This window comes from Camelus bactrianus, chromosome 9, assembly GCF_048773025.1.
Source record: "Camelus bactrianus isolate YW-2024 breed Bactrian camel chromosome 9, ASM4877302v1, whole genome shotgun sequence".
In the NCBI taxonomy this organism is placed as follows: Eukaryota; Metazoa; Chordata; class Mammalia; order Artiodactyla; family Camelidae; genus Camelus; species Camelus bactrianus.
The window spans coordinates 48329065-48357062 of NC_133547.1; the positions used below are offsets into that span (position 1 = coordinate 48329065).

General features: G+C 39.6%; 2 protein-coding genes across 2 annotated transcripts; both read right to left on the bottom strand.

Annotated features, from left to right (window-relative positions):
- Positions 1–2457: 2457 nt before the first annotated feature.
- On the bottom strand, positions 2458–4811 carry LOC105079906 (disintegrin and metalloproteinase domain-containing protein 30-like). Its single transcript, XM_010968753.3, has one exon. It carries the CDS (start codon positions 4796–4798, stop codon positions 2645–2647), a length of 2154 nt encoding a protein of 717 aa, XP_010967055.2. The 5' UTR covers positions 4799–4811; the 3' UTR covers positions 2458–2644.
- Positions 4812–21287: 16476 nt separating this feature from the next.
- Positions 21288–23837, bottom strand: LOC105079896 (disintegrin and metalloproteinase domain-containing protein 30-like). Its single transcript, XM_010968741.2, has one exon. The coding sequence runs from the start codon at positions 23439–23441 to the stop codon at positions 21288–21290; it is 2154 nt and encodes a 717-aa protein (XP_010967043.2). The 5' UTR covers positions 23442–23837.
- Positions 23838–27998: the final 4161 nt, after the last annotated feature.

A 27998-nucleotide genomic window follows, 5' to 3' on the forward strand; every position in this document is an offset into this window, starting at 1 on the left:
GACTGAACAGTAAATAAGTGAGCTTAGAGATCAAGCTGAGATCTTTGTCCAAGCACAGTACAGATAACGGCTCCTATTACGAGGAAAAAAAGAAAAAAAGGTATAGAAGGAAGTAAATGAAGACTAATATGAGTTCTAGAAGGAAGGAGTGAACACATTGGAGGAACATGGGTAGCATACATATGAAATAGCATAAACATAAGAAAATTTCCCTGGTTTGTCCTCAGACACAAAAGATCTACCAAAACCTTAAAAGAAAAACTTAACACACACATGTACACACACACCCCACCCCTAGGCACATCCTGATGAAAATTCAGAATTTTAAAGTGTTCTCTAAATAAAAAAGAGTGTATTCTACTCAGGGGAAAGAAAATATAAGTCCACAGGAGTGGTACATATAAGGGGAAAAGAAAAGTAATGAGTAAGATCCTATTCGATTGTAAAACTAGTTCACAATGATATAATTGGAAATTTGATTAAATTTTTAAAGAGATTAATAAAATAGAGGAGTCATGAAGCAAAGTATGTTATTAACAATCCCTTACAAAAGATCCAGATTATGTCAACTAAAATTGGAAAGTGGCCTAGGAGATGTAAACAAAGAAATTATTGTGTAGGAAAACTGCATTACCCCAAAGGCAATTTTCACAGTCTAAAAAGCATTCTGAAACTGTGTTAAAGGGAAATCTGAACTAGCCAAATTTAGTTTCAGAGATCTACTGTTTTTTTTTTCAGCAAGAGCCAATACCTGAGAAATCACCAACTAGTACACTTTATTGTTACTGTCTGTGTACGTTACTGTTTTCCCGATACTGTATGGACTAACTGAACACATGCGTGTACTATTAACAGCATATATTGCAAGGCACGTAAAGACCCTGACTGGTCTTCAAACAAGTATTTCCTTGTTGCTGCACCACAGACTGATCCTCGGTTAGGTGATAAAAAGGTGCCAGGCGATGGGGCTCTCACAAGCAACCACCAGAAAAAGCAGGCTAATGTGCTTGCTTAAACGAACAGACTTGATATGGGTCCATTATTTTCACCAAAATATTCATGACTCGGTTTGAAAATACTGTTTTCCATAGGTTAGTAAAAGAGTTGGGTAAGACTGCCATGCTCTCCACTGGCTAGTTTATCCTACCAGATTGCTTCGGAACAATGTACCAATAAGCTTAAGTGAAAATCTCTGAGACTCAGAACTCTAGATAAAATCTCAACTCTGGTTTTCAAAAATAACACCAAAGCAGTGTCTAGCGATGCAGAGGGCAGGTACTAGAAGAGAAGATGGTTATCAGTCTTCATAAACTCCAAAGGTTCTCTTCGTTACAAAAAGAGATGCTACATTTGGTATCTATATTGTAAAAACATATTTGGTATTTTTCTTTCTCTTTCTGGCTTACTTCACTTAGTATGATGATCTCTTATATGTGGATTCTAAAAAAATATTACACAAAACATTTACAAAACAGACTCACAGACAGAAAAAACAAACTTATGGTTACAGGGCAGAAAGGGAGTGTGAAGGGATAAACTGAGAGTTTGACTTGTGCAGATACTAACTACTATATATAAAGTAGATAGACAACGAGTTTCTACTGTATAGCACAGGGAACTATATTCAATAACTTGTAGTAATAATGAAAAAGAAAAAAAAAAGGAAAATTAACAAAACAAAAGGGTAACTTCCAAGTTGGGAGAAAATATTTGCCAACCATGTATCTGATAAGGGCTTAATACCCCGAAATATATAAAGGACTCATACATCTTGGCAGCAAACCCCACACCCACAAATATCCCTATTTAAAAATGAGCAAGGACAAAAATAGACATTTTTCCAAAGGGGCTATACAAATGCCCAACAAGTAAATGCGGATGTTTCTAACACTACTAAATTGTACACTTAAAAATATAAGGCCTGAAAATAGGACTACCACTTGAGAGTTGTCTTGTCATCAACGGTAGACTGTGGTGTAGTGCACAAGTTAAGGTAGACTAGAGTCCCTAACCCAACTGAGGTCACCCCAAACACTGAGTCAGAGACCACATGTATACGGAGCTACAGTGAAACATGCAGTGACTATAACGGGGGGATGTCCTTAACTGGGGACACCCTTGTCAACTACCGCTTTCTGAATGTAAAATGTGGTAGTCACCATTTATGGCTCAGCATGGGGCAACGGCACAGGTGACTTCACTGATGACGCTGAGGGAGGCAGAGGCAAAGGCAGACTATGGCTTTGTTTGCTGGGAACTGACAGGCAGGACTCTTCTCTGAAATCCACTGTACTTCTGTGACACTCACAACTTTAGGGTTCAGAAAGCCATCGGGGCTTTTTTTTTAAGGATATCCAGAACTTGATCACAAACTAGGGGGCAAGTGAAGTAGGAAGCAAAAATGCAACAATTTGTTTCCAAACCAAGAATACTTTTTATTTGCTGATCAAAACCTCAAAGAAAATTCGATTAAAGAATTGAGGGAAGAAGGAAGAGCTGTTAGGATAAATGAGAAGCTCGTTCAGTTTATGACCCTGGGTTACAGAGTGACTGTGCATTGACTGATTATTTTTTGGTTTCTTGACATTTTTTGCCTTGAATTATTCTACTCCAGTGTTAATTTGTGGTGTTTCTTTCTCTGGGTTTATAAGTTTCCTAAGATTTTCCTGAAAAATACAACAATCACTGAGATAACTAAGAAAATAAGGCGTATTGACATAAAGGACACAACCTGAATTGAGGTGGGCACCCCCTGTTTTAGAGGTCCCGGTGGCCCACTGTCAATGCTTCCTCCATACCCTACCTCCTCACAGAAGGGAGGGGCCCAGCCATACACGCAGTGGCAGTTTTTTTTATTGTTGCAAACGCCTCGGCGGTTGCACTTGTCAGGCAAACAGTCAAACTTCAGGACTGAGCTATTCACGCAATTTCTATTAAAACATATTCGGTCCCTACCACAGGAGGTCCCATCATTTACCACTCCCAGGTCAGGTATCCCCATAGCTACCATGGACAAATGGTAGCCTATGCCCCAGCACATGAGGTTTTCCTCCTGTAGATGAGTGGAAATTAGAAGAGTATGATCTGGCATATCAGGAATGGTGTTGACATTTATACACTGTATCCTGCCACATAATACGTTTTCTCCAGTACATGTCTCATACTGATGAGCTCCTAAAATACCACAGTTCCCATATTGGTCACCTATTACATTAACTGCATCATAGCACTTAAAAGGACCCCCCAGGGAATCAGATCCAAAAATGCTTCGGCACTGTACAAATCTGTCTCGGCAGCCCTTTTTGACACAACGGGCTTTGTACTTGCAAGGGGTTCCATCCTGCTTGTAAGTGTCAATTGGGCAGAGTCCTGAGGTCCCACTGCAGTACTCTGCGAGGTCACATTCATTTTCCTCCTTCCGACACATGTATCCAGATGGACGAAAGTGACAGTTATGACAGCAAAGTCCAGTGCTACAATTGGCACCTTGTTTGAATTTACAATCTGGTTGACAACACTGGTCTGTTTTACAGTCCTCTCCTGAACCGCAGTCACATTCCTCATCCTCTTCCACAATTTTGTTTCCACATCTCTTAACCACAAAGCCTAGTCCTGGGATATTAGTTAGACACTTTGCTCCTGAATGGACGTGTGCAAAAAACTCAGCATAACTACAGTTACTAAACCCAGTTCGTCCAGTGCCCATGATGCAATTATGTCTACCCTTACACTGGCAATATTCTGCATCATGGTTCATTCCCACACTATGGCCCAGCTCATGAGCAGTCCAAGTGGCAGGTGTGAGGACATTCATATCTGGAAAAACACTTGCAGATCCAAAATTCCCAATAGCACACACTCTTCCCCAGGACCATGCAAGAGCATCCTTATACGTCTTTCGAAGGTAGAGATGTGTCCAATCTGATGGAATCCGAGGATCTAGTACAGTTCTTCTGTAAGATACAAATTGGCCTAAAACACTAGTTAATTCTTCATAATCAGTTTTTATTTTGTTTTCATCTGTCCACACTTCCACACCAAATAGATGTATTCTCATACGGACATCTTGAAAGTAAGAGTCTGCGATCGCAGTCAGAAGAATGGCGTCATTCACGACTAGAGTAAGATTGGAGTTCAGGTACAAATACCTACTGTGATCAAAGACCAGGGCTAATTCCAAGTACTTCTGGTGCATGTAAGACTCAGTGAGGTCGCTTATCCTAGCCACGTTCTCCTGCTGGGCCATCTGCTTTACTGTGTCGTCATGACTTAAGCCACAGATCTGACTGGGAAATGCCTGCTCTTTCTTCAGGAGATACACCACATGTTCAAACCTGGAAGAAGCCCTGAGGGGCTCGATTTGATAATGCCTGGCATCGATTTGCAATATGCCTCGGAGCCCCCCCGTGCATGTGCTTAAAGTAGCCTCGGAATCCTGATTTCCTTCAACCAAGCCCATATAGTTGCAGTCGCTGGGTACATAAGGGTGATCCTCCCAGAGCTGCCCCTGCTCCGTGAAGGAGAAAACCTGCAGATTTCGGGCTAATAGAAACCTCTTGGGCCACAGGTGGAGGACATGGTTCTTGCCTTTTACCTGCAGGAGGTAGGACACGTGCTTGGCCACAACCTGCTGCTCTCGTCGGAAGCTCAGCTTCTTGGGGATGGTGACTTCATAGGAATCAAAGCCCCACTCCGGGTGGAAAACTGGATCCTTGCCAAGACAGTCAGCCAGGAGCAGCGCCAGGAGCAGCACCGGGAGCGAACGGCCGTGGGAGAGGAAGGGCCTCCCTGACCTCATGGCATCGCCTGTTCGCTGGTGAGTCAGCCCCTGCAACTGTGGCCTTGCGGGTCGGACTTGCAGGGACGCCGGGCTCCCCGAGCGCGGGGTGTGGGGGCGCCCGCCTTGGCCTGAGCTGGGTCCGGCTCAGCGCAGCTGGTTTTCACAACAGGCGAACGACAGGTGCACGCCCCCGTGTCCAACGCATGTAGTTCTTCTGAGAGGGGCCGTTAGGCGCACGTGGAAGGATCCAGGGGAGGAGCGAGTAGAGAATGAAAAGCGAGGCTCTTTGCAGGAGGGACGCAGAAGGGCAGAGAGCGGCGTGAGCAAAAGAGACGGAATAAAGAAGGGGAGGAACAAAAGAGAACTTGTTTAAAAAAAAACAAACAACTCTCTGTATTTTGTGCCCGTTAGTCTGTTTCTAGAGGCCCTCGGGCACACCTTATGGTTTTTCATTGATTGAATCAGGTGATTCATAGGCCACTGTGCCCACCTTTCCTTCCACTATTCCGTTTTCAGCTGCGGTGCTTGCAGCAAAGGGAAGGCGCACAGGAGCCGGCAGGGGCAGCGCCGGAACTGAAAATCAGTGCAGACTCATATCCCCACCCGAACCCGGGCAGCGCTTGGCTTCAGGCAAGGGAAAGTTTCTGAGCTCATTTGGTCAGGTGGTTCTTTCCGCTCTGTGTCCTTGGGTTGCCAGGGATCAGCGTGATTTTCTGGTGTGGGTGTGAAGTGGTGGAAGAATCTAGAAAGAGTAAAATATCTGTGAAAAGAGCAAAACCCAGGAGCTTTCAGAGAAAGGTGAAGAGTTTGTATATGTTTCTAGTATGAGTGATGGCTGAGAGAGGAGACTGCAAATCTCCATCCAAGATCCCAGCTCAGAATATGAAAGAACTAGTTGTCTGTGGAATCCATAAATTACAGGGTCTTACGATTTTGTTGAGAGCTTTTGACTCAAAAGGAACATTTTCAATTTTGTTCTTAGGGAATTAATTACGTCTGCATTACAGGGAAAGGTTTAAAAAGGACCAGGCCTGAATCAGGGAGACCAGTTAAGAACTTCATGTAACAATCCAGTCAAGCGATGTTGTCAGTGGGCCAGAAATAATGGCATTGGGGCTCATAAAACTCACAGTGTTTATGGAAGGCTTACTGTGTGCCAGCCACTCTTCTAGGCTCTCTGCGTGGATCAGCCCATTAAGTCTTCACAAGAACCCTGTTTTGCAGAGGATGATAACTCTATGACTATCTTCCATAGTTCACACACGAGGGGACTGAAACTATTTGCACTTGATGGTGATGCTAGGTGACACCATTGCCACACACATTTAGGCACTTCCCTCCTGGAGCCTCCTTACCAGTCACCTCTGTTACCCTCCGGGGAAGGACACAAGTGGACAGCTTCAAAAAATACGAATAAAGCAGACTCTGCTGGACTTAACGATTGAATGGATTCTTCCAGCCCGAGAGAAGTAAGAATCAAAAAGAATATTCACGTTTTTGGCTTCTGTATCATGGTCCAGTCACATGGGGAAGGAGAAAATATCAAAAGAAGTAGACTCTTGTAAAGGCAAGAAATATGAGAAGTTCTGCCCAGGAGGTGGAAATTTTAAGGTGTCTGTCTCATGTACTGGTGGGAAAGCCCCAGCAGACAGCCCTGCCCTGCCTCTGGGAGAGGACAGGGGATCCCCTCAAAGGGGCCCCCCTCAGGGATAAGCAGAGCAGGAGGCCTATGCACTGTGGAGATGAACCGGTTGGCAGGCAGGGGAAGCTGTGAGTGTAGTGAGTAGACAGTCAGGAAGGGCGGGTCTGAAGTCTCAGTTTTCCTGTAAAGTCAGGGGCTGAGGTGAGGTCATGGTAAGGGTGAGGGAGATGAAGAGGAGAACTCAGAGAGAGCTGACTAGGGACAAATGGAAGCATCACCAAGTGTGTTGAGCTCCTAGTTCAGGTTGGAAACCAGAAATGACAGTTTCCCCCAGTCTGTAAATCTGGTAGATTTTCTCAAGCACCCAGCAGCCTAAACTGGGGAGGGCAGTTGGAATCTATCTTTTGTATCCATTTGATTTTATCATCGTTTTCAAATTTATACCATTTTCTTTAGGCCACTGGAAAATTTCTTGATGAAAAACTCCTAATTCATCAACTCTTATTGCTACAGTATTGTCTCTGGGCTAAACTCTGTAGCATTTGTTTGATAACACAAAGCCTTGTGGAAATAACCTGCTTTGACATAGTTCTTCTTATTTACAAAAATGATATTGTAAAAGGTGAATATATATTATAAAAAATGGAAATAACTGTGAGTGCCATAGAGTAGAAGATACAAGCTTCCTTTATCCTTAACCTGCATATGTCTCCAGTAAACTCCTCCCAACGCCCAGAAAGAGCTCTTATGTATGTTTCTCCACCTGTTCATATGCCATTAAAATATGGAAAGTATGTCATATTTTAAAATAGTACATCCTATTCATATACTTTTGACACTGCTACTTTTCAGTACATAATACATTGTAAATAATTTTCTAGGTCATTGTTAATATCAGATGTAGATTATTGCCCATAACAGATACTATATTCAGATTATAGTATTCACATAATCATTTATTTAACTATTTCCTTTATGGATGGATGACGATACAATAGCATTGCTTCAAATTTCTACATTTTTCTTTTTGACAAGTATTTTATATTATGGCAATACATATACATATATATGTATTAAAGAACTTATGTATTTATATGTAAATATACACGTGCACACATTCGTGTATATACATGTATACACACACACATTTTTTGCCTCTTCTGATGGATTCCTAGAATTGAAATTGTTAGGCCAAAGAGAAAGCAAGTACTCAAATTGACTGAGCTCTTTAAAAATCACCATAAACTCTGTAGGGAGGGTATAGCTCATGTGGTAGAGTGCATGCTCAGCACCCAAGAGGTCGGGGTTCAGTCCCCAGTACCTCCTCCAAGTGGAAATCAATGAAAAGTCAAATAAACTTCTTAAAATCTTGTATTGATTTGCAAACTATGTACAAAGCTGCTTGTCCAATAGAACTTTTAAAAACTTTTGGTAAAAAGTAAATAACATTAAATTTACCACATTAACCATTTTAAAGTGTACATTTCCATAGTGTAAGCACGCTAACATTTTCGTGCAACAGATCTGTATAGAACTTTTTCATCTTGCAGCACCGAAGTTCTATACATATTAGACAATAATTTTACCCCTTCTCCCCTGCTCCTTGAAGAAACTACATTTCTACTTCCTCTCTGTGACGACCTTGTTTCACTTAGCATGTCTTCAAGGTTCATTTTTGTTATAGCTTCTGACAGGGTTTCCTTCTTGTTAAGCACACATACTGATCCATGTATGTCTATACCACACTTGCTTTGGTCATTCGTCTGCTGATGGACATTTAGGTTACTTCCACCTCTTGACTACAGTGAATAATGCTGCAATGAAAATGGATGTGCAATTATCTCTTCGAGATCCTACCTTGAGTTCTCTAGGGTATGATATCCTGAAGTGGGATTGCTGGATCATATGTAATTCTATTTTTAACTTTCTGAGGACCCTCCATACTGTTTTCCATAATGACTCTGTCATTTGACTTTCCCACCAACATATCACAGGGTTCCAACTTCTCCACATTCTTACCAACACTTATTATTTACTGTTCTTTTGATAAGACCATTCTGATTAGTGTAAAGAGATGTTTCTTTGTGGTTTTGATTTGCATTTCTCTAATGATGGTATTGCTCATCATTTCATGTGTTGATTCATTTTTTCTATATCTTCTTTGGAAAATATCTACAGGCATAACTTGATGATATTACGGGTTCGATTGCAGACCACTGCAATATGGTGAGTATTGCAATAAAGTCAATCACACAAAATTTTTGGTTTCACTCCAATATAGTGAATTTGCATTAAAGTAAGTCACACAGATTTTTTTATATAAAAATTATATTCACACGATATTGTAGTCTATTAAGTGGGAAATAACATTATGTCTAAAAAAACCAGTGAACACGTATGCATTTAAAAATACTTTATTGCTAAAGAATCCCAACTATCTTCTGAACCTTAAGGAAATAGGAATTTTTCACAATAGTAACATCAGAGACCACATATCATAGATCACAATAACAAATATAATAATAATAGAAAGTTTGAGATATTGTGAGAGTTACCAAAATCTGACCCAAAGACACAAAGTAAACAAATATTGTTGGAAGAATGGCACAGAGAGACTTGCTTGACCTAGTGTTGCCACAAACATGCAATTTGTAAAGAATGCAATAATTGCCAAGTGCAGCAAAGCAAAATGCAATAAAACAAGATATGCCTGTGTCCAAGTCCTTTGCCAGTTTTTGAATGGAATTATTTGGTTCTTAGTTGTTGAAGAATTTTCTTATATATTCTGAAAATTAACCTCTATCAGATACATGACTTGCAATTATTTTCTCCCATTCTGTAGGTTGCCTTTTCACGCTGTTGCGCTGTTGATCGTTTCTTTTGGTGTACAGAAGATTTAAAGTTTGGTGTAGTCCCTTTCACATAATTTTCATTTTGACCCCTGGGCTTTTGGTGTCATATTCAGGAAATACTGTAAATTCAGTGTCCTGAAGATTTTCTCTGTGTCTTATTCTAGGAGATATGTTTTGTTCTTACACATATGTTTTTAGTCCATTTTAAGTTATTTTCATATAAAGTATAAGGTAAGGATCCAGCTTTATTTATTTTTTTGCATGTGGATATCCAATTTTTCCTACGCCATTTGTTAAACAGACTGTTTGTTCTTTATTGTGTAGTCTTGACACTCTTGTTGAACATTATTTGGCCATATATGAAAGGGTTTATCTCTGGGTTCTCAATTCTACTCCATTGATCAATATATTTATCTTTATGCTAATTCTAAACTGTCATAATGACTACTAATTATTACATTTTAACAATATGAAGTCTTCCAATCCATGATCATGGGTAGCCTTTCCATTAATTTGAAGCATCTTTGGTTTCTTTCAGCAATGTTTTGTAGTTTTCAGTGTGTAAGTCTTTTACGTCCTTGGTTATCTTTTTTGATGCTACGGTAAATGAGATTGTTTTCTTAATTTCCATTTTAGATTGTTTATTATTAATGTATAGAAGCAACTCTGATTTTTCACTGTTGATTCTGTAGTCTGTAACTTTCGTGAATTGACAAGTTTTTTTGTGGGTTTTTTTTTTTTTTTTGGTGGAATCCTTAGGGTTCTCTCTATGTGAGACCATATCATGTACAAACAGATTATTTCAATACTTCTATTCCAGCTTACATGCCTTTCTTTTCTTTTCCAGGTCTGACTGCACTGGCTATAACTTCTAGCACGATGCTGAACAGTGGTAGTGAGAGTGAATGTCCTTGCTCACTTGCTCCTGATACTAAAGGAAAAGCTTTCCCTTTGAATATGATGTTCACTATGAACTTTTTATATATGACTTTTATTATGCTGAGATAGTTTCCCTCCCTTCCTAGTCTGTGAGGGTTTTTTTTTTTAATCATGAAATGGTGCTGAATTTTGTCAAATGCTTTTTCTGCATCAGTTGAGAGAATCATATGTGTTTTGTCCTTCATTTTGTTAATGAGATGTATTACATTAATTGATTTTCATTATGTCAAACCATGGTTGCTTACAGGTATAAATCCCATTTGGTCATGAACTATGACCCCTTTAATGTGCTGTTGAATTCAGCTTGCTAGTGTTTTGTTTAAGATTTCTGTATCAATATTCATTGGGGATATCGATCTGTAGTTTTCTTTCTTTGCTGGGTTTTGGTTCTGGTATCAGGGTAATGCTGGCCTCAGAGAATGAGTTTGGGAGAGTCCTTTCCTCTTCAGTTCCTTGGAAGAGTTGGAGATGGATTGTTTTCAATTATTCTTTAAATGTTTGGTAGAATTCTCCAGTGAAATGGTCTTTCCATTGTTGGCAGGCTTTTGATCACTGCTTCAATTTCCCCACTGGTTGTAGGCCTGCTTAATCTCTTATTTCTTCATGATTCATCCTTGACAGGTTGTATGTTTCTAGGAATTTATCCATTTTTTGGTTATCCAATTTGTTAACATATATATAACTGAGACTGAGGTGTTGAAGTCTCCTACTTTTATTGTGTTTCTGTCTTATTTCTGCCTTCAGTTCTGTCAATGTTTGCTTCATATATTTAGGTACTTTAATGTTAGGTGCACAAATATTTTAAATTGTTACATTTTCTTGGTAAATTGACTCTTTTATCATTAATAGTGTTCTTTCTTGTCTCTTGTGACAGTTTTTGCCTTAAAGTCTATTTCGTGTGATATAACCGCGCCACCTCTCTCTCTGTAGGTTCCCATAGCAGGAAATATGTTTCCACCCTTTAATTTTTAGTTTAAGTGTCTTCTTAAATCCATAGTGAGTCTTTTGTAGGCAAAATATAGTTGAATCTTGTTTTGTTTTTTTTTTTCTATTCAGCTGGTCTATGTCTTTAATTGGTGTGCTTCCTCTCTTTACAGTTAAAAGACAAATTACTAACCAGGAAGAACTTACTGTTGCCATTTTAAAAATAGTTTTCTGTGTGTCCTCTAGCCTTTTTGTCCCTCTTTTTGTATCTTGCTGTCTCCTTCTCTGTTTCATTGATTTTTGTGGTGATATGTTTTGACTCCCTGCTCATTTCCCTTTGTATGTATTCTATAGAAGTTTCTTTGTGGTTATGATTGCAATTACTAAGACAACTTAAAGTTATAACAATTTATTTTATGCTGATAAGAATTCCAATCACATATAAAAGCCCTGCTCTTTTACATCTCTATCCCCTTCCCACTATGTCATCATTGACGCAAATTACCTTTTTTAATATTGCTTATTCATTAATGTAGATTTATAATTGTTTTTAAGCTTTCTAAAAAGTTCTATACTTGATTTATAAGTTAGTAACTCATCTATAAGACAATACTATGGGAGTCTTTATTTGTCTAAATATTTTACTTTTATTAGAGAATTATACATTTTATAGGGTTTTTTTGGTTGCTGTTTATCAGCCTTTCACTTCAACTTGAGTTCTCCTGTCAGCACTTCTTGTAGGATAGGTCTAGTGTTGAGCAAATCCCTCATCCTTTGCTTACGTGGAAAACTCTTGACTTCTCCTTATTTTGGAAGGGTAGTTTTTCTGAACATAGTATTCTTGGCTGGCAGTTTTTTCTTTCAGTAATTTGAATCAGTCATCACATTCTCTTCTAGCCTGCAAGATTATTACTTAGAAATCTACTGACAATCTAATAGGACCTCCCTTGTATGTAAATTTACTTTTCTCACTGCTTTCAAGATTATCTTTTTATTTCTGAGTTTTGACTATTTGATTATGATGATGTCTAAAATGGCCTGACTGTAGGTCTCTTTGGATTTATCCCTAATCATAGTTTTTGAGCTTCTTGAATATTTATGTCCATTTCTTTCCTCAGATTTGGGGAAATTTTGGCCATTATTTCTTCAAATAGCTCTTCTGCCCCATTCTCTCTGCTTTCTCCTTCTGTGATTTTCAGTGTTTTATTTATTGTATCCTATAAGTCCCTTAGGCTCTCTTCATTTTTTTTCATTCTTTTTCTTCCTGTTTCACTAATTATGAAATTCCTCTCTTTTTTGAGTTTATTGATTCTTCTTTCTTCCTGGTTAAGTCTGATATTAAGTCCCTCCAGGGAAATTTTCAATTCAGGTATTGTATTCTTTATTTCCAGAATTGCCTTTTGGTTCTTCTTCATAGTTTCTATCTCTTTTTTGATATTCTCATTTGTTTATGCATCATTTTCCTGATTTTATTTAGCTGTCTATCTGTGCTCTCAGTTAATTCATTGAATATCTTCTTAACAGTAATTTTGTGTTGTTTGGCAATTCCTAAGTCTCCATTTCTTTATATTCACTTTAGAGATGTAATTGCTTCCTTTAAACATGTCATGGTTTCCTATACGTTTGTATATGTTGCTTTTGTTGTTGTTCTGTTTTGGATTTTGAACAGCTAACTCTCCCAGATTGCTATCTGGTTCCATACAGGGTTGACTTTCTCTGCAAAGCCAGGCTAGATTCTGGAGTCCTCTGAAGTCCTTTCTGCATGTGTGTGTGGCCAGTGTGTATCCTTTCTGGGCTTGTGTGTATAAGCTATTTGAAGAGATTTGCCAATCCCTACTCAGGAGCTCCCACTGGTGACTGTTGTCAGTATTGCAGCCTGTCTGCAATGCTGGGGCTCCATCCTGGGGCTCCATGTAGTTTTTGTCTGTGGTGCTGCGCACCCTGTTGCATGGCTTTTCTCTTTGTCATCAGAGACTTTAAATCTGTCACTCTCATTCCTGTCAGTACTGAAACACAGGCAAGATAGATATAGTCCCTCAGACCAGCCCTTTAATTTCATTTGGACTTTCATTCAACTCCTTTCCCTCCTACCCCAAGAAAAGTTGGAGGTCGAGGGTTTTCTTCCAAATAAGATGCATCATATGTGTATGTGTGGTGGTGGAGGTGAGAGTTTTGTGGGGAGTAGACCTCTGAGGAGACAAAGTGAATAGTGATGCGGATTCCATATCCAACTTCCATGCAGTCTGTTTCATGCTCACCTGCGGTGCAGAAGTCCTTTAACTGATTTCCAGAGCCCTCCCAGAGGTTCATCTGTAGCGGGAGAAGGAGTGTCGGGGCTTCCTGATCTGCCATCTCACCTATGACTTTAGTCTGTTCGGTAGAACTTTTTGTAATAATAGATATGCTAATAAAGTCCAATACTGTAGACAGTAACGACCTGTTGTTACTGAACACTTGAAACGTGGCTATTGTGGCAGAACAACTGAATTTCAAATTAATTTAATTTTAGGATAATTTGAACTTAAATAGCCACTAACTATTGGTTACTAGCTGCCATGTTAGACAGCACAGCTATGGAAAGCCTGTATTTCTATAGCCTTTCCAGCAGTGTTTAATATCCAGCTCCTATATCTAGACTTACATTAGAAAAAGAACATAGCTCAATATTGTAAACTGCATTCTCTGATTATTAGTGAGGTTGAACATATATAGTAACTCAGCCAATCTACTTTTTAAAATTATTTTTAAAATTCAGATAAAACTGATATATAACATTGTATTAGTTAAGTGCACATCTTGATAGTTTAATTATGTGTATATTGCAAAATAATCACCATAATAAGTACAGTTAATAGCTATCACCACCCATAATTATATTTTTTTGCCTTGTGATGAGAAATTTTAGGATTTACTCTGTTAGCAGCTTTCTGATACACATTATTAAATGTGTTTACATTCACCTATTCATATCCTTTGCCCATTCTTCTATTACTTTGCTTTGTTTTTCAATTTAATGGAGCTGCTTGTATATTGCAAATCAATTCTGCCAATCTGTTATTTGTCACTTCACTTTTACAGTGTCCTTATTGTACAGAACATTTTAAACTCTTCTAGCTCCTGGTGTTTGTGTCATTATTCTTGTTTATCTCATAAAAATATCTATATAACATGCACGTTAAAAATTTTCTTCTAGTACATCTCTGGTTTTTTGTATGGAATGCAATGCTGTCTTCCAAGTGTGGTATTATTCTGCCTTATCATTGGATCAAATTTTTTTCACATGTACAGTGGTGTTGGTTAGATTTTGACTTTTGTTTCTAATTTGATAGTCCTCTGTACAGAGATAACTCTCTATATGATGCTGATTCTGGAAGCTACACTAAGATTTATGATGGCTTCATATATGTACCATCTTTATGAACGTTCCAGGTATTCTTGAAAAGTTCATTAACTGTCATTGTGACAGTCAGGCCGCGTGTATGACAGGTGTTACAGGGGGATTCTTCCTCTCTCCGAGTGTCAGCACAGGCTCTGTTGACGTCCCTCAGTCAAACCACCAGGAGCACCCTGGCAAGTCAAACAAAGATGGATTTATCGATGCTTTTTGCTGCAAGGAACGTTGCACACTAAGGGGAGATGTGGTGTCTCAGTAAATGAGTGTTAGGGAGAGCTTATTATGGGATTTGTACTTGTGTTTGATGATGTTGAGGCAGGTTAAAAAATTGAGTATCTTAATGAATTTTATCAAAGATACAGGCATGGTCAGATATTCATGATTTTTACTAGGTGGGAAGAGTAGAGCAGAACTAAAGCTTTTTGATAAAGAAACAGCAATGACAAGTCAGGAGTGGGGGATATTTGGTAACATTTACACTTAGTAATTATTTTAAAGGTTGTTACTTTGGATTACCCATGTGTACCTTTTGGGGGGTGTATCTTTGCTATGTAAATGTGCTTTTTTCTTCAATTACATCCCCAAATTGGATTTTGTTGACAAATTTTCCATTGTTTTACTTACTAAATTTCTAATGATTTAGGGTAGACTTTTTAGCAAGTTTTCTTGGGTTGTCCAGGTGTGTAGTCTTGTTACCCTCAGATGAACACATCTTCTCTTCCTCATTTCCGGTTCTTAGATGTAAAACCCTGCAATAACCGCAGTAACTAGATTCTCATACAACACGATTACTGGTTGGTGTGCATCCTCTGAAAATTACTGTTCTTAAACCTTTTCTAGGAGTGAATGAAAGGGGTCATGGTGGAGAGAAAGGAAAGAGAGATGGAGAACATGAGCCAGTTCCATAACAGAGAGGCAGGAGCTGGGTCCTTACATCCCAGTGTTTGCTGGTCTCTCTCGTCTGAAATAGGCATGTTGAAGCAGGTGATGAGTTCCAGTGAAGAGCTTGCAAATCCCAGTCTGATGTTAGAACCCAGACTCAACCCCAACATATTTATGCTGAGGCAGCCAAGTGCCACCAGGTGGTGCCAAAGAGCAGCCAGGACCCCACAGGTATGGGTTTTCCAACTGGACTCCAGAGCTCCTACCCAGCTAGGCAACAGCTGCTTCGCCTTGCTCACTTAATTAACTTTGCATCTCTGCAGTCCCACATTTTATACCACTGAATTTGAAAATGTGTCTGCTTCATAGATCACCTATTGCAAATAACAGTTTTTAAGCATAAAATAATCTCCACAGATTCAATTTATGGAAACAAGTAACTGGAAAAGGGAAAAGGGAGGAAGGAAGGGGAGGGGAATGGAATTAGAGGTGGTTAAAGAGTCTTACTGCATTATCTTCGAATATCTGAAACAAATATAATAAAACACTAATGTTTTATAATTCTGTAACATAAAATTATGTATAACTATATATTTTAATTTTATACTATTAGATTTTTATACATCTGTCAGTATTATAGATACATTTTATTGAAGTATAACTTACGTTAGTAAAATTGAAAGATCTTAAGTAAATTTTACATGGAATTTTGAGTATGAATACATTCATGAAATCACCACCCATGTGAAGATATTTTCAGTCTCCAGAAAGATTTTTCTTGCCCTCTTCTCAGTCAAGGTCCCTCTCGCACAAAACTACCCACCATTCAGATCCCTGTTTACCACTGATTTGTGTTTCCTGAACTTATATCGTGGAATTGAAACCATAACACTCTTGGTAGAAAATATAGGAGAAAAGATCCTTACTATTGGTTTTGGCAGTGATTTTTTTGGATACAAAAAAAGAGCTCAGGCAACAGAAGCAAAAATAAACACATGAAACTACATCAAGCTAAAAATCTTCTGCAAAGCAAAGGAAATGATGAACAAAATAAAAAAGCAATCTACAAGCTGGTAGGAAATATTTTCTAACTTCACCTCTGATAAGGTGTTAATATCTAAAATATGTAACATACAACTCAGCAGCAAAACACCCCAGACAAGTGACCCTATTTAAAAATGGGTAAGTATGTGAGTAGACATTTCTTCAGAGAAGACTTACAAATGGCCAACAGATATATGAAAAGGTGTTCAGCATCACTAATCATCAGAGAAATAAAAAATAAAATCCACAACGAGATAGCACCTCACACAATGGATAAGATGACCATTGTACAAAAGATAAAAGATAATGTGTACTGGCAAAATACTGGCAAGAAAAGGGAATTCGTGCACACTGCTGGGAATGTAAATTGGTACAGCCATTTTGGATACAGTGTGGAGGTTTCTCAAAAAGTTAAAAATACATCTACTGTTTGACTTAGCAATCCCTCTCCTGGGTACTTATTGCAAAGGAAATTAAATCAGTGTCTTGATGAGACACATGCACTCCCGAGTTCATTGCAGCATTTTTAATACCCAAGATAAAGTAACAACCTAAGCGTCCATTAAGAGATGAAGGGATAAAGAAACTGATCCACATATACGATGAAATATTCAGCCTTAAAAGGAAGACCCTGCCATCTGTGACCCTATGAAGACATTTTGCTAAGTGAAATAAGCCAAACACAGAAAGAAAAAACACTGCATCATCTCACTTGTATATGGAATCTCAAAAAGTAGAATTCATAGAAGCAGAGAGTAGTTCAGTGATTACCAGCCTGGGGGGCAGGGGGAGAGACAGGGAGATTTTGGTCCAAGGGTACAAAGTTGCAGTTACATAGGTTGAATAAGACCTAGAGATCTAATGTACGGCATGATGACTATAAATGACACTGGACTGTGTACTGGAAATTTGTAAGGGACTAGATATCAGTGCTCTCAGCACACAGAGAAAAGGTAAGTATATGAGGAGACAGTTCTTCATTAGCTCATTTGTAGTAATCACTTCACTATGTACATGTATATCAAAGCATCACATTGTACGCTTTAAATATATACAAGTTTAATTTTAAACAAACAAAATGAAACCAAGAACACAGTCAGCAGAGGGAAAAGGCAACCTACAGAGTAGCGAAAAATGTTTGCAAATCATGTATCTGATACGAGGTAAAGAATGGTAATAAAGAAAGAACACCCACAGCTCAACACCAACAAAAACAAAACCAAAAACAACTGGATTTAAAAATGGGCAATGGACTTGAACAGAAAGTTTTCCAAAGGAAATATGCAAATGACCAACTGGCCCATGAGAATATGCTCAACACCAGCAATCACTAGGGGAATGCAAATCAATACACCAATGGATAGCATCTTCCATCCATTAAGATGGCTATTATCCAAGACCAGAAAATAACAAGTGTTGGCAAGGATATAGAGAAATTGGAATCTTTGGGAACTGCTTGTATGAATGTGAAAGGAGGCAATTGCTATGGCAAATAAAATGGTGGCTTCAAAAAATTAAAAATAGAATTACCATATGACCTAGAAATTGCAATTCTGAGTATTTACCCTAAGGGATATGACCCGGGACACAACCGGATTTTTTTGTACACCCATATTCACAACAAACATTACTCACAATAGGTAAAAGATAGAAGCAACTCAAGGGTCCACCAAGGAATGAATAGATCAATAAAATGTGGTATGTACATACAATAAAATATAATTCAGCCTTAAAGTGGAGGGAAATTCCAACATGCTACAACATGGATGAATCATGAAGACTTTATGCGAAGTGAAATAAGCCAGTCACAAACAATTACCATAGGATTCCACTTAGATGAGGTACTTAAACAGAGACATATAGTCATAGAGACTTAAAGTAGAATAGCGGTTTCACAGCCACAGGGATAAGGGAATTGAGTTTCTATTTAATGGGAATAGTGGTTCAGTTTTGCAAGATGTAAAGAGTTCCAGAGATTGGTTTCACAACAATGTGAATGTGTCTAACACTACTATACTATATTCTTAAAAATATAAATCCTGAAAGTGTAAAACTCCTAAAAGAAAACACAGGGAAAAGATCCTTGACACTGGCCTTGGCAATGATTTCTTGGATAAGGCCGACCAGAAGCACAGGCAACAAAAGCTAAAATAAAGAGGTGGGATTGCACAAAACTAAAAATCTGCACAGCAAAGGAAACAATAAATTGAAAGGGCAACTTTCACAGTAGGAGAAAATGTTTGCAAACAATGTATCTGATAAGGGGTTAATATCCAAAATATATGAACTATTTTTACAAGTCAACAGCAAAGAAGCAAATAATCCAATTAAAACTGAGTAAATGACCTGAACAGGTATTTTCCTAAAGAAGACATTCAAACGGCCAATAATTGTATGAAAAGGCATTCCTTACCACTAATCATCAGGGAAATGCAGACCAAAACCACAATGTGATATCACCTCATATCTGACAGAAATGCTGTATCAGAAAAACAAGAGAAAACAAACATTGCTGAGTAGTGAAAAAAAAAAAAAAAGGAACACTTTAACACTGTTGATGGGAATGCAAAGGGTACAGCCACTATGGAAAATGCTATGGTGTTTCCTCAGAAAATTAAAGATAGGCCTACCTTATGATCTAGCAATCCTGCTCTTGGTTATACATCCAAAGAAAGTTAAGTTATTACCTCCAAGAGATATCTGCACTCTCACATTTATTGCAGCATTATCTACAATTACCAAGACTTGGAAACTGCCTAGATGTCATTTAAAGTATGAAAGAATAAAATATATACACACACACACACACAATGGAATACAATTTAGCCATAAAAAATCCTGCCATTTGAAAAAACAAGCTTGAATCCAGAGGGCATTATGCTAAGGAAAAAGTCACACAGGGATACACAAATACTACATGGTATCGCTTACATGTGAAAGTTCTATTAAAGGGACAAATTCATAGAAACAGAGAATAGAATGGCGGTTGTGAAGGGCTGTGGCGAGGGGAAAATGAGTAGATGTAAGTCAAAGGGTACAAACTTTCCATTATAATTAAATACGTTTTGAAGATCTAATGTAAAGCATGGTAAATGTAGTTAACAATACAGTATTGTATACCTGAAATTTTGCTGAGGATTTCTTCTAAGCATCCTCACCTCCTGAAAAATTTAACTATGTGAGGTGATGGATGTGTTAATTATCTTGTTCTTGGTCGTCATTCCACAATGTATGTCTGTCAAATTATCAAGCTGTACACTTTAAATATATAAAATTATATTAGAATATTTTATCACAATTAAAATTTTAAAAATATTTATAATCTGTAAGTACCTTTAATTTTTAAAATAAATCCTCCTCCCCAAATTTAATTTCCTAATATGCACAGAAAGCTACACTGAATAATGTCATTAATCATAAATTATGTAATCTTGAGCAGGTTATTTAACCTCATTGTCCTCAATTTCTTTTTCGGAAAACAGGAAAATGATAACACCTACCTCACAGAGTTATTCTCAGGGGTATGCACGTTAAAACATGTGAAGCACTTAGAACCTTGCCCAGCACACAGTGACCATTCAGTAAATGGTAGCCACCATTATCAGTATTGCATCTATAGTAAGAACTGTCCCCGAACAGTCTAAGGGCACCACTCTTTCTCATGAGCCTCCCACCACCTCTTCAGTTAGAAGACTGTGTGGCTAAGAAAAGTGGAGAGTGCGGTGGGGTACAGTGGTCCTGCAGTGCTGCCTGCGGAAGGAGCAGCCCCGGGGAAGGCGAGGGAACTGCAGGAGGGCTCAGGCCAGAATAAGCCCGAAAACACTGGGGCTGACACAAGTCTGGGATGATGAGACCCTCATTGGTAAAGACGTGGGCACATGCTCCTCTGAAGGGGGCACTCAGTCCTCCTCTCCTCCCAGCCAAAGCACCGGGCAAAGAGGGGAGAATATTTGGGGGCAGACATGCGTGTACCTGGGGTGAAAGGCGTTCCTCACTCTCCTCTGCTCTAGTTAGGGGTGTGGCAAACCAAGGGCCAGATGTCCCCCAGCACATGTTCATAGAAGATTGTTTTAGCAAGCAGAAACCCAAAGCATGGTATTCTGTTAATAGCCTGGACCCCAGGACACTGCCAGGTCTTGTCATCAATGGTAGACTGTGGTGTAGTGCACAAGTTAAGGTAGACTAGAGTCCCTAACCCAACTGAGGTCACCCCAAACACTGAGTCAGAGACCACATGTATACGGAGCTACAGTGAAACATGCAGTGACTATAACGGGGGGATGTCCTTAACTGGGGACACCCTTGTCAACTACCGCTTTCTGAATGTAAAATGTGGTAGTCACCATTTATGGCTCAGCATGGGGCAACGGCACAGGTGACTTCACTGATGACGCTGAGGGAGGCAGAGGCAAAGGCAGACTATGGCTTTGTTTGCTGGGAACTGACAGGCAGGACTCTTCTCTGAAATCCACTGTACTTCTGTGACACTCACAACTTTAGGGTTCAGAAAGCCATCGGGGCTTTTTTTTTAAGGATATCCAGAACTTGATCACAAACTAGGGGGCAAGTGAAGTAGGAAGCAAAAATGCAACAATTTGTTTCCAAACCAAGAATACTTTTTATTTGCTGATCAAAACCTCAAAGAAAATTCGATTAAAGAATTGAGGGAAGAAGGAAGAGCTGTTAGGATAAATGAGAAGCTCGTTCAGTTTATGACCCTGGGTTACAGAGTGACTGTGCATTGACTGATTATTTTTTGGTTTCTTGACATTTTTTGCCTTGAATTGTTCTACTCCAGTGTTAATTCGTGGTGTTTCTTTCTCTTTGGGTTTATACGTTTCCTAAGATTTTCCTGAAAAACACAACAATCACTGAGATAATTAACAAAATAAGGCGTACTAATGAAAGGGACACGACCTGAATTGAGGTGGGCACCCCCTGTTTTAGAGGTCCCGGTGGCCCACTGTCAATGCTTCCTCCATACCCTACCTCCTCACAGAAGGGAGGGGCCCAGCCATACACGCAGTGGCAGTTTTTTTTATTGTTGCAAACGCCTCGGCGGTTGCACTTGTCAGGCAAACAGTCAAACTTCAGGACTGAGCTATTCACGCAATTTCTATTAAAACATATTCGGTCCGTACCACAGGAGGTCCCATCATTTACCACTCCCAGGTCAGGTATCCCCATAGCTACCATGGACAAATGGTAGCCTATGCCCCAGCACATGAGGTTTTCCTCCTGTAGATGAGTGGAAATTAGAAGAGTATGATCTGGCATATCAGGGATGGTGTTGACATTTATACACTGTATCCTGCCACATAATATATTTTTCCTGGTACACTTCCGATATTCACGGACTCCTGAAACACCACAGTTCCCATACTGGTCACCTATTACGTTAAGGACATCATAGCACTGAAGAGGAGCCTCCATGGCATCAGGTCCAAAAATGCTTTGGCACTGCATATATCTGGCCTGGCAGCCCTTTTTGACACAACGGGCTTCGTACTTGCAAGGGGTTCCATCCTGCTTGTAAGTGTCACTTGGGCAGAGCCCTGAGGTCCCACTGCAGTACTCTGCGAGGTCACATTCATTTTCCTCCTTCCGACACATGTATCCAGATGGACGAAAGTGACAGTTATGACAGCAAAGTCCAGTGCTACAATTGGCACCTTGTTTGAATTTACAATCTGGTTGACAACACTGGTCTGTTTTACAGTCCTCTCCTGAACCGCAGTCACATTCCTCATCCTCTTCCACAATTTTGTTTCCACATCTCTTAACCACAAAGCCTAGTCCTGGGATATTAGTTAGACACTTTGCTCCTGAATGGACGTGTGCAAAAAACTCAGCATAACTACAGTTACTAAACCCAGTTCGTCCAGTGCCCATGATGCAATTATGCCTACCCTTACACTGGCAATATTCTGCATCATGGTTCATTCCCACACTATGGCCCAATACATGAGCAGTCCAAGTGGCAGGTGTGAGGACATTCATATCTAGAAAAACACTTGCAGATCCAGCATAAAACGTACTACACACAGTTCCCCAGGATTGTGCAAGAAAATCTGTATAAGTTTGTTTAATGTATAGATGTACCCAATCTACTGGAAATCGAGCATTTAGTACACTTGTTCTGTATACCATAAATTGGCCTAAAACTTGGTCTAACTTTGAAAAAGTCACTTTTATTTTGTTTTCATCTGTCCACACTTCCACACCAAATAGATGTATTCTCATACGGACATCTTGAAAGTAAGAGTCTGCGATCGCAGTCAGAAGAATGGCGTCATTCACGACTAGAGTAAGATTGGAGTTCAGGTACAAATACCTACTGTGATCAAAGACCAGGGCTAATTCCAAGTACTTCTGGTGCATGTAAGACTCAGTGAGGTCGCTTATCCTAGCCACGTTCTCCTGCTGGGCCATCTGCTTTACTGTGTCGTCATGACTTAAGCCACAGATCTGACTGGGAAATGCCTGCTCTTTCTTCAGGAGATACACCACATGTTCAAACCTGGAAGAAGCCCTGAGGGGCTCGATTTGATAATGCCTGGCATCGATTTGCAATATGCCTCGGAGCCCCCCCGTGCATGTGCTTAAAGTAGCCTCGGAATCCTGATTTCCTTCAACCAAGCCCATATAGTTGCAGTCGCTGGGTACATAAGGGTGATCCTCCCAGAGCTGCCCCTGCTCCGTGAAGGAGAAAACCTGCAGATTTCGGGCTAATAGAAACCTCTTGGGCCACAGGTGGAGGACATGGTTCTTGCCTTTTACCTGCAGGAGGTAGGACACGTGCTTGGCCACACCCTGCTGCTCTCGTCGGAAGCTCAGCTTCTTGGGGATGGTGACTTCATAGGAATCAAAGCCCCACTCCGGGTGGAAAACTGGATCCTTGCCAAGACAGTCAGCCAGGAGCAGCGCCAGGAGCAGCACCGGGAGCGAACGGCCGTGGGAGAGGAAGGGCCTCCCTGACCTCATGGCATCGCCTGTTCGCTGGTGAGTCAGCCCCTGCAACTGTGGCCTTGCGGGTCGGACTTGCAGGGACGCCGGGCTCCCCGAGCGCGGGGTGTGGGGGCGCCCGCCTTGGCCTGAGCTGGGTCCGGCTCAGCGCAGCTGGTTTTCACAACAGGCGAACGACAGGTGCACGCCCCCGTGTCCAACGCATGTAGTTCTTCTGAGAGGGGCCGTTAGGCGCACGTGGAAGGATCCAGGGGAGGAGCGAGTAGAGAATGAAAAGCGAGGCTCTTTGCAGGAGGGACGCAGAAGGGCAGAGAGCGGCGTGAGCAAAAGAGACGGAATAAAGAAGGGGAGGAACAAAAGAGAACTTGTTTAAAAAAAAAAAAAATCTCAGTGTATCGTGTGCCTTTTACTCTGTTTCTAGAGGCCCTCGGGCACACATGATGTTTGCATCGGTTGACTCGAATGTTTAATAGCACTCTGAGCCCACGTCATCCAGCCATCCCCATTTTCCTGGTGGGCTGGCTTACAGTGGAAGGAAGGAGGAGCATGAGTGTGAGAAAATCAGAGGAGGCTCTGCCTCCCCAGCCTCCCAGGCCAGCGCCCGTGGTCAACGGATGAACTGGTGAGCAAAGCTGGAGAAACGCTGAATTCAGCAAAAGGCAGTCGTGGTCCCTTTAGGTTGAACTGTTCCAGGAAATGCTGCAGAGACACATGCCAGAAGGTTGTGATGTGAATGGTGGGTGAGGAAGGAAGATCACAGATCTAGACCACATCTTCAAGAAGCTGGGTGTGAAAGAGAGAGAAGAAACAGGAAGGTCGCTAAAGGGTTCTGTGTGGTAGAAAGAGGATTTGTTAGAATGGAAGGGTCCTGGCCATTCTCAATTGCTGGTAGGAAAACCCACAGGAGACCAAAAAAAGAAAAAAAAATTACAGTCGTTAAAAAAACAATGACTTAGAAAATAATTTACAATATGCTGTGTAAAATTAGCAGTGAATATATTGTGAAAATAGCAGTGTCAAAAATACATGAATAGTATATGCTATTTTAAAATACAACATACTTTCTGTATTTTAATGGCGTATCAACAGGTGGACAAACATACATTGAGAGTTCTGTCTGGGGGTTGGGAGGAGTTTACTGGAGACATATGCAGGTTGAGGATAAGAAAGCTTGCCTCTTCTACTCTATGGAACTAAGGGTTATTTCCATCTTTTACAATATATATTCACCTTTTACAATATTATTTTTGTAAATAAGAACTATGTCAAAGAAGGCTATTTCCACAAGGCTTTGTGTTATCAAACAGATGCTACAGAGTTTAGCCCAGAGACAATACTGTACCAATAGGAGTTGATGCATTAGATGATGAATTAGGAGTTTTTCATCAAGAAATCCTCCAGTGACCTAAAGAAAATGGTATAAATTTGAAAACGATGATAAAATCACATGGATACAAAAGATAGATTCCAGCTACCCTCCCCAGTTTAGGCTGCTGGGTGCTTGAGAAAATCTACCAGATTTACAGACTGGGGGAAACTGTCGTTTTTGGTTTCCAACCTGAACTAGGATCTCAGCACACTTGGTGATGCTTCCATTTGTCCCTAGTTAGCTCTGTCCTGAGTTCTCCTCTTCATCTCTCTCACTCTTACCACGCCCTCACCTCAGCCCCTGACTTTACAGGAAAACTGAGACTTCAGACCCGCCCTCCCTGACTGTCTACTCACTACACTCACAGCTTCCCCTGCCTGCCAACTGGGTCATCTCCACAGTACACAGGCCTCCTCCTTTGCTGATCCTTGAGGAGGATCCCTTTGAAGGGATCCCCTATCCTCTCTTGGAGGCTGAGCAGAGATGTCTGCTGGGAGTTTTCCTAACAGCACTTGAGAATGGCCAGGACCCTTTCATTCTAACAAACCCTCTTTCTACCACATGGAACCCTCCAGCGACTTTCCTGTTTCTTTTCTCTCTTTCACACCCGACTTCTTGAAGATGTGGTCTAGATCTGTGATCTTTCTTCCTCATCTGCCATTCATGTCACAACCCTCTGGCATGTGTCTCCTATGCATTTCCTGGAACTGTTCACACTAAAGTGACCACAACCTCCTTTTGCTAAATTCAAAAAAAGTCCATCCATGTTGCTGCAAATGGCAAATTTTTATTCTTTTTTGTGACTGAGTAGTATTCCATTGTGTGGGTGTGTGTATATATACATACATACAATGTGTGTTTGTATGTATATACTATACATATATATTATATCACATCTTCTACATCCATTTACCTTTGATCAACACTTTGGTTGCTTCCATACCTTGGCAATTGTAAATAATGCTGTTTTGAACATTAGAGTGCATGTATCTTTTCAAATTAGCATTTTTGTTTTTTTGCATGTATACCCAGGAGTGAAATTGCTGAGCCATATGATAATTCTATTTTTAGTTTCTTGGAAACCTCCATACTCTCTTCAATAGTGGATGCACCAATTTACATTCCCATCAACATTGTACAAGGGTTCCCTTTTCTCCACATCCTCACCAACATTTGTTTTTTGTGTTCTTTTTGATGATAGCTATTCTGACCAGTGTGAAGTTGAGATCTCATTGTAGTTTTAATTTGCATTTCCAGGATGATTAGTGATGCTGAGCATTTTTTCATGTACCTGTTGGTCTTATGCATTTCCTCTTTTGAAAAATGTCCATCCAGTTCTTCTACCCATTTTTTAATCAGGCTGTTTGCTTTTATTGATGTTAAGTTGTAAGAGCTATTTATATATGTTGGGTATTAACCCCTTATTGGTCAAATCATTTGCAAATATTTTCTCCAATTCAGTAGGTTGTCTTTTTGTTTTGTAGATGGTTTTCATTGCTGTGCAAAAGCTTTTAAATTTAATTGGGCCCCATTTGTTTATTTTTTATTTATTTTCTTTACTTTAGGAGACAGACCAACAAATACTGCTTCAGTTTATGTTAAAGAGTGTTCTGCGTATGTTTTCCTCTGAGAGTTGTATAGTATCTGTCTTACATTTAGGTATTTAATCCACTTTGAGTTTATTTTTGTATATAGTGTTAGAGAATGTTCTGATTTCATTCTTTTACATATAACAGTCCAGTTTTCCCAGCACCACTTATCGAAGAGACTGTCTTTTCTCCATTGTATATTCTTGCCTCCTTTGTCATAGATTAATTGACCAGAAGTTCATGGGTTTATTTCTGAGCTCTCTGTTCTGTTCCACTGAGCTACGTGTCTTTCTGTGCTGGTACTGTATTGTTTTGATTACTGTAGTTTTGTAGTGTAGCCTGATATCAGGAAGTATGATTCCTCCAGCTCCATTCTTCTTTCTCAAGACTGCTTTGGCTATTCGGGGTCTATAGACCTGGTGATCATCATACTAAGTGAAGTAAGCCAGAAAGAGAAAGAAAGATACCACATGATATCACTTACATGTGGAATCTTTTTTTCGAAGGACACAAATGAACTTATTTACAAAACAGTGACAGACTCACAGATATAGAAAGTAAACTTATGGTTACCAGAGGGGAAAGGGGGTGGGAATGAATAAAATACAAGCACATCACATAACAGAAAATTCAGGTAGCCAAAAAAAACCCAAAAAACAAATGGAAAGTTTCCTGGCCACATTATCAGACAGACTACTGCAAATTAAAGCTGCTGACTGATGCTACACCCATCGTGTTAGCAATGACTCAAGAGTAATAACATGAAGCTTTGGTGAGGGTATAGAATGATAGGAGATCTCTTACACTTCAGGGGCAATATAAATCAATAAGACCACTTTAGATACCTGCTTGGCATTATCTCATATAGTTGAAAATATGCTCTATGATCAGAAATTCCATTCCTACCCTACGGAAATGTGTACAAATGTACACCAGGATACACGGGTGTAGTATTACTCCCCAAACTGGGAATAATCTTTATTTCCAACTGTGGTGACTACTGCAATGGAGATAATGAATCAGAGTCATATGCAACCACATGGGTAAATATTAAAGACAAAATACAAATGAATTTATAAGTCAAAATCAGGCAAAACAACTTTATTTTTAGGAGTACATGCACAGTTGGTAAAAATAAATCAAGGATATAATGACCAGAAGTGTCAGGAAAGTTGTTACTTCTAGGGTGAAGGGAAGGGGCTATAATCAGGAATGGATGGGGGAGGGGCAGGGTATAGTTCCTTTAGCTTCCAGATGGCTCTGGTGTTGGTAATATATTTCCTCAGAAGTATTGTTTGCTGTACATATTTGTTAAACCATTCCTAAGACTTTTAAGCTCATTTCTGTACATATTACATTTCAATATGAAAAAATTTTAATATCATAATTTTTACCTGTTTCTGAAATTAGACAATTAAATATGCTTTATTAACACTAATCTTTAGGTTGACAGATTAGCATGGAGTCATAAAGATATTGTTGAAGGGATAGTGTGAGTAGATTACTTATGGCTAGATTTTTTACTCACATTGAAAAATATTTATATCACAAGTGTATTGTGTTCCTTTCTATGTTTTTCCTAAAAGTTAAAAAAAATAGCTTCAAATTTTTGAGATG